Source organism: Quercus robur, chromosome 6 (assembly GCF_932294415.1).
Source record: "Quercus robur chromosome 6, dhQueRobu3.1, whole genome shotgun sequence".
Lineage (NCBI taxonomy): Eukaryota > Viridiplantae > Streptophyta > Magnoliopsida > Fagales > Fagaceae > Quercus > Quercus robur.
In genome coordinates this window covers 46,211,748-46,219,634 of record NC_065539.1, presented here as the reverse complement: position 1 = coordinate 46,219,634, position 7,887 = coordinate 46,211,748, and the positions used below count along the sequence as shown (strand labels likewise).

The 7,887-nt window shown below is 38.4% G+C and overlaps 1 protein-coding gene across 1 annotated transcript; it reads left to right on the top strand.

Annotated features, from left to right (window-relative positions):
* LOC126689045 (uncharacterized) lies at positions 1–6,454 on the top strand. The gene is made up of 9 exons (XM_050384066.1): positions 1–1,719; positions 2,293–3,036; positions 3,435–3,911; positions 4,293–4,384; positions 4,532–4,619; positions 4,722–4,836; positions 4,932–5,058; positions 5,138–5,312; positions 5,660–6,454. The coding sequence occupies exons 1-9, from the start codon at positions 181–183 to the stop codon at positions 6,368–6,370; spliced, it is 4,068 nt and encodes a 1,355-aa protein (XP_050240023.1). The 5' UTR covers positions 1–180; the 3' UTR covers positions 6,371–6,454.
* The last annotated feature ends 1,433 nt before the right edge of the window (positions 6,455–7,887 follow it).

Here is a 7,887-nt window from a genome sequence, read left to right as displayed (position 1 = left end):
TTCTTTTCCTTCCTCTTCCTTCAACCGTAGCCAAACACAGTCGTAAAGAACCCCTTAAGCGGGAATGCCAAAATTCAAACCTTTTCTGTGAAAAAAAAAACAAAAAAACAAAAAACCAAAAGCAGATAACAAAATCGTCACATTGGTCACTGACCTCAAGATCTCCTCTGCTTCTCATCCATGGAGGAAGCCATATCTCGAATACTCGCAGAACTCGAAGAGATCCGCCATTTCTTCGATAACCCCACAAATCCAAACCCCCAATACCTCTCTGAATCCACTCTCTTAGACCTACAAACCCTTCTTCGCCGCGCCACCAATTCCAATGATTCCGAACCCCTTGACAGTTTCTTCGAAGACCTGTCGTCGAAATCCTTGTCTCCAAGCCATCTCGTCCTTCCTATCTCCTCTACAATGGACTTGGGCCCCACCCATTTGTCCCTCTTGGCCTCTAATGTCTACCTCTCTCTGCTTCTCTCTCCAAACTCCCCTGTTTTCACTCTGTTCACTCCAATGTCGTTTCTCTCTCTCCTTCGCTCTATTCGCCGGTATCTCAAGCCTCGGCCCCGGGGCACGTCTGAGACTGGTGAGGGGTCTCACAATGTTGTGGCTAATCGGAAGAGAAAGGGTGGCAGTGGTGGCCGAGGGCGAGGCAGGGGATCTAGGAATAATGCGAAAAGTTTGGGTGTCGATGAGGGTGAGTCTGAATTGAGTGAATTTGATGTTGGGAAGTTGTTCTCTGTGCTTGAAAAGTTGGAATCAGTAATGGGTTTGATTCATTTGGATAGGTTTCCTGACAGTTTGAAGTCTTTGGTACAAACGGTTGTTGAGATTCCGGTGATGGCAGTTGAAGTGTGTGGCAATTCTGTTAGTTATAACAGAATAACTGATTTGTGTTCGCGGGTTTTGAGTGAGGTGTTGAGGCCTGAGCATGGAGAGCAGGCGGATACTGCTGCTGAAGTGTTGAAGTCTTTGTCACCGTTGATTCTTAGGTCTAAATCGTTGGCACGGACATTTGGTTTGGAATTTGTGATGCATAGGATGATGGGAGTAGCAAAAAGTTCAGATGGAGTGAAGAAAGCAGTTGTGAATCTTCCGAGGTACTTGGTGCAGAAGGCGCCGGAGAAGACTGAACTGAGGGCTTTAGCTGTGGAGTCAATCATGGAGATTGTTAAAGTGATGGAATTCAATGATCAAATTGGGTTTGTGGAGTATGTGTTGAAGATGACACAAGGAAAGGCTAGCCTTAGGCTCTTGGGGGTTGATCTTATTTTGATGCTCATGATGTCATTGAAGGATCCATTGGGTGTGGAATTGGATGGTGAAGTGAAGAGTGAATGGGGTTTGAGGTGTATGGAGGCTTTGATACAGCGTTGTTCGGATACTATTGGTGGAATCCGTGCTCGTGCTTTGTCCAATTTGGCACAGCTGGTAGGGTTTCTGGCTGGTGATGATAGGAGTCGGGACGTGTTGAAAGAAGTTATGGGGTTTGGCAATGTGGTAGAAGAGCGAAGAGTGGAAGCTGATATCAATGGCCTTTTGAGAAAAAGGTGTATGGATGAGAAGGCAGCAGTGAGGAAGGCTACATTTCTTCTGATTACCAAGTTGACAGCCCTTCTAGGTGGTGCCTTTGATGAAGTTGTGCTCAAGACCATTGGCATGGCTTGTTCCGATCCTCTTGTTAGCATAAGGAAAGCCGGGATTTCAGCTCTTTCTGAGGTTCATTCACTGCTTTGCTTCATCTGCCGTTTTCTGATTTGAATAATGTCATTTTTGTTATGATTAGTATATGATATCTAATTGGTTTGTGCCATCGCATACACACACAGTTGTGGCAATTTGTGCTTTTGGACACATTTACTTACCTGCCATGCCAACTTGTGTACTTTTTTTAGAATAGACCTCCTGTACTGTCAACCTTGAACACAAATATCTTATTCAAGTACTATTTTGGATTAGCTTAAAGTAATTGTTACGTTAGTGACGATTATTTAGGTTGTTGGGATATGTCTATTATAATTATGGTGGTTGCTAATTGAATTATGAATACTCTAGGAAAAAATCTGGGTGTCCTTGGCTTCAAGGGGATTCTTTGATCGTTTTTCCATATAATGTGAAATAATATTTTCCTAACTTTTATAATCTGGATTCCTGGTTATGTCTAAGTAAGTATGCTTGCACCTCATTAATTACATTTTTTTTTTGGTTTTTTTTTTTTTACCTTGCATCTGCTAGTATACCTCTTAGCAAGCATATATTGAACTTACGGTGGAATCTGCATTGATGTTATAGGCTTTCAGAAAATTCTCAGATGAAAGTGTTACTACTGAGTGGCTTCATTCAGTTCCACGTTTAATAACTGATAATGAATCCAGTATTCAAGAAGAGTGCGAGAACTTGTTTCTAGAATTGGTACTGGACCGAATATCTGGAGCTGCTTCGGCTGGTTTTTTTCAAAATGGATCTGTTTTAAGCGATTCAAGTCTCAAAGCTAAAAGTTCAGAAAAAGAAATGGAGTTTTTATTTCCTGTAGGAGTGTTGGGTCTTTTGAGAGGAATTTGTAATGGGGAGGTGACACCTTGGGTAAAGAAAATTTGTGCAAGCTTGGGTAAGAAGAAACGGCTTAAGCACAAAATTGTTTTGGCACTTCAGAATATTATTAAGACGTCTGAGTCTCTCTGGTTGAGGCAATCTATGCCGATAGAGAAGTGGACAGCACCACCGGGTGCTTGGTTTCTTCTATCTGAGGTGTCAGCATATCTTTCAAAAGAAGTGGACTGGGAGTTCCTCCATCATCATTGGCAGCTCTTTGACAAGCATGGAGTAAGAGGGGAGGTTAAAATTCCACTTGCGCAAGGAGATGCACATGCAGAGGAAGAGGGTATAGAATCCAATTCTGTTGCTTGGGCTGGGGATCGTGTTTTCCTCTTGCAAACAATCTCTAATGTTTCTACGGAGCTGCCTCCAGAACCTGCGGCAGATTTGGCTCATAACTTGCTTAAACGAATTGAAGAGTTCAACATGCATTCAACTGAGGTATCTACCACTTGATTTCATTTAGTGTATTCAGTTACTTATGTGTGTGTGTGTGCATTTTGTTGCAGTAAGGATCCTTTTCTTTTGTTGTCTAAAATTTTTATTGGTCAATATAGTAGTTTGCCATCAGTACAGCTTGATGGTAAAAGAACTCCGATGAATTTCCCGATTCACACTGATCAAAACTCAATAGCTTTTTATAGAACTTAGGTGTTGATCATATGTTTTGGCTCACAAATTGCACATATGGATTGATGACATATACTTGCTTGTAGTGTTTCTTTTAAGGTTGAATATTGGGTTACAATTAGACTATTTGTTTAAGTATGTGTTTTTCCCTTTGTTTCTCTTTAATATTTGCACCTGCATGTGTACTTAATTGGTACATGTGATGGCAGGTTAATGCTCATGTAAAAGCACTTAGGACATTGTGCAAGCAGAAGGCTTCAAATCCTGAGGAGGCTGATTCACTTGTTATAAGATGGGTAGACCAGCTTCTCTCTAAAGCTTCTCACATCTTAGAAAAGTATGTTTTAGAGGTTTCAGAAGCAAAACAAGATGGTCGCTTTTTTACCCCACCTAGTAGAAAGGGCAAGAAAGCAGCCCGGTTGTTATCAAAAGCAGTCACAGCAGTTTATACAATTGGATCTTTGGTTATTGTTTGTCCGTCTGCTGATGTGAGCGCCATTACTCCGCTATTACACACCATAATCACTTCAGGCAATTCTGATCCCAAATTGAACAAATTGCCAGGCCCTTCAGTTTCTCTAAAGCAAACGGCTCCTCCTTTATACATTCAAGCTTGGCTGACAATGGGGAAGATTTGCCTTGTTGATGGAAAACTTGCAAAGAATTATATTCCTCTTTTTGTACAGGTTTGGTCATTGACTTGGCATCATTCAATTCCAATGGTTTTAGAATTATTTTCTTGAAAACTCATTAAGAAGCTGTCCTTGGTACAAAATTTTGTTCACCTAAAGCCATTCTCTTTGTGACAGGGTTCTCTCTGTATCTGTAAGAAATTTTAGCTTATAGAAACTCTATTTTTGTATAATTAAGTTAATTTTGATTCAAAGATTTTATTAGGCACAACTGATGCATATAGTGTTATTCCCTAGATACTTGTTATATGTGTGAGTGTGTGTGTATTTGAAGATATCAATTGGAGGATATATATTTGTGTTTCCTGTAGTAATCATTTGTCACTCCCCCTGAATAACCGAAACAAAATCTGAACTTTGCATGTCTTGTTCCAGGAGCTTGAAAAGAGTGATTGTGCTGCTCTACGCAACAATCTTGTTGTAATGATGGCAGATTTTTGTGTTCGGTATACTGCTCTGGTTGATTGGTAAGGCCTGTAAACAATTAACAGAAATGATATACCATTTGAACAGTATCTGATATTTAAACTAGCTTTTGAGAGGAGATGAAAGGATCAATTTTGATTAACTGTTTCTTATGCTAAGTTTCTAACAAATTGTTTTGAAGTCAACAGTTATATAGCAAAGATCACGAAGTGTCTCTGTGATCCATGTGAACTTGTGAGAAGGCAGACATTTATCTTGCTCTCAAGATTATTGCAGGTACAATTTGTTATGGTGTTCTGTTATTTCTGATACTTCTCATTTGTTTCCCTTTTGATAATTACTAACCAGGGAGAATATTGATATTTTTCTCATAATCAGAGAGACTATGTGAAATGGAGAGGAGTGCTATTCCTCAGATTTCTTTTGTCACTTGTTGACGAATCAGAAAAGATAAGACAACTCGCTGATTACCTTTTTGGGAGTATTTTAAAAGGTGACTAGGTTCTCACAAGCAATCATATTTTCAGCCTTTGAAGTTGGTAATGCATGCTTGTTGGGTGTTGACTCTAAAGTTTAATTTGTTTGCAGTGAAGGCACCTCTTCTTGCTTATAACAGTTTTGTGGAAGCCATTTTCATTCTGAATGATTGTCATGCCCACAATGGTCATACTGACTCTCAGGGCTCACGAGTGGAGAGCCGGCTTTTTTCCATCAGGTTGGTATGCCCCACCATATTCAGAAAGAACAGATCTGAGATTGAAATGCAGATTTAAAACTACTGCATATGTTTCCAGGGGTAGTGATGAGAATTCGAGATCTAAAAGAATGTACATTTATGTTTCTTTGCTGAAACAAATGGCTCCAGAGCACCTTTTGGCCACCTTTGCAAAGTTATGTGCAGAGATTCTTGCTGCAGCATCCGATGGTATGCTTGATACAGAAGATATTACTGGACAGTCTGTTCTGCAGGTAAATTAGTGTTTTGTGGGTGAGCTCTCTTGGAATATATTAATGTGCTCCTATACGTGAAAGATTTCATAACCAGTTAATATCAAGCTCATCAAGGGGGTTTAGCTCCTTTATAATTGTTGCAGTTAGTGAACAAAATATTAATACAGAAGGTCACAGCCATCATCTTACCTAATAGTGAATATGTAAACCAAGTGCTCCTTCTCTATTAAAATATTTATAACAATTGTTCAACTTTCATGTTGTCTATCTTGTTTTTCCAGAGTTCCCTACTAAACTAATCGTCTGTGTTGGTTTCTGTTACTCATAAGTTCTAATGTAAAAACTGCATTCTAATTGAGGAGCAGGATGCTTTCCAAATTCTTGCCTGCAAAGAGATACGCATCCCAACGAACCGTGGATCATCATCTGACTCAGCAGAAATTGATGAAGAAGGCGGAGATAGTGGAGGAGGATCCGCAGCTGCTGCTAGAGGAAGGGCTATAACTCAAGCAGTCAGAAAGGGCCTTATCCAAAATACCATCCCCATCTTTATAGAGCTGAAACGGCTATTAGAAAGCAAGAACAGCCCCCTCATAGGCTCCCTCATGGAATGCCTTAGAATCCTTCTCAAGGACTACAAGAATGAGATTGATGACATATTGGTTGCCGATAAGCAGCTTCAGAAAGAGCTCATCTATGACATGCAAAAGTATGATTCAGCAAAGACAAAATCAACAGCGACTGAGGCTGTTGCCAAAATGCAAAAATCAAGCAGCAATAAATCGCCTGATGTTTCTAAGGTTGCTAGTGGAAAACATGCACATAATAAGTTCACCAACAAGTCAAATGGCAATTCAAAATTGGCTTCAGCAATGGCGGATGCAGCAGCTGCAGCCACAGCTCGTTCTGTGCTAAGGGAAGTGAACAAGGGGGCATCTACACCGCCACTCAGTTCCTTAAGTGTGCCTAAGCTCAAGTCTTGTAATGGTGCAAGTACTTCCCAATGTGATCGACCATTAAATGTATTGAAATCTTTGAGTAAGAGACATTCTTTTGACTCCGATGAAGAAAACTGATGCCCTATTGGTCTAAAGCTTCATCTATACTTCAATGTAAATATACTATTTTTTTTTTCAAAAAGGAAAGATAACATTTTTGTATGCTGTAGGTGTGTATGTCCTCTAATAATTAATGCCACGGTTGTATTAGAATACAAGAGTAAATGCCTTTTTGTGTTAAAAAAAAGAAGAAAAAAGAGTAAATGCCTTTTCTCCTATTCAATTCAAGTAATATATATATATATATATTATTTTTTATTTTACAGAAAATATTCATGCCTTGATTCCTTCTACTTCAAAGCCATGAAATTTTGTTTTCCCAGGCAAAAGTTCCAGTTTGTAGAACGAATCAGCCAATTTAATTTAATTCATTTCTCTTGCATTTTGTTGAGGGAGAACGTTATGTTTTAAACTTTAATAGGCAGTTAAGTTGCACCTTCTTTTTTTTTTTTTTTTTTTGCTGAATAAGTAGTTAAGTTGCACCTTGATCTATGACATTGTCTAGTCACTGCTTTTAGAGCCTGAAGGCCAATGCACCTGCTCTTATTATCGCTCCTTGGTTTAAATAATAGTTGTTTTGTGACTTGAAATTCACCTTTTAAGCTCTTTTTTTTTTTTGATGAATTTAAGTAAATGCATAGATAGGAATTCTGATAGAGAATTACCATGATACAATCATAGTTGTGGATATGATGCTTTGATAGTTTGATGTGCTTGGATTCAAGTTCTTGTAGAGAAACCTTACAATAAACTTAAAAACCTTACAATAATTCCACCACTTACGACTTGCCATGTGAGCAAGTTGTGACAAAAATTGTAGTCCTAGTATTACTTTTTAATAATTGTATATAATCTATCAATACAATTTATTAATTTTTCTTGAGTGTAAGTGTAACTCTTTCCCATTGCTCAAAGCCCCACTATCACTACAAGATTTAGGCCTTTTTTGTAGTGATATTTTGGGTTAGATAATGTGTTTGAGCTTGGTGAGAGAGTGTAATTAAGGGGGTATTTGTTAATATTGTTTAAACAACATTATAGACATGCCAATTAATCCAAAGGTCATTGCCTTTCAAAATTTAGCGTAATGGTCCCGACACACAATCCTTCCTCTCTTTGAAAGGACAGACGCCAATTAATCCAAAATAATCCTAATTTTCCTTAGGTTTAACCAGTTTGTTTCGTTTAATAGTTTAATTGTATACAGGTGATGTATTTTTTTTTTTGAGAATCAGGTGATGTATTCAATTGCTGAATAATGTAGCAAAAAGAATTGTGAAACGACAGACAGTGATAGGACTCTACTCCAATCCATGAATTGTCAAGCCATGATCAAGACACAGAGAAGGAAATCAGAAAGTGCCAGAACAACTCTGGACAAATATCCAAAGGTTTATATCAAAAGTGATAATACAGATGATTAATGTTTTCCACAGTTCCCTTATACTTTTTTAATTTTTTTTAATAATATGCCAAAATACTATTTTAGTCCTTTTACATTTTAGAATCACAATTAATTTGGCCTCTACATTTTG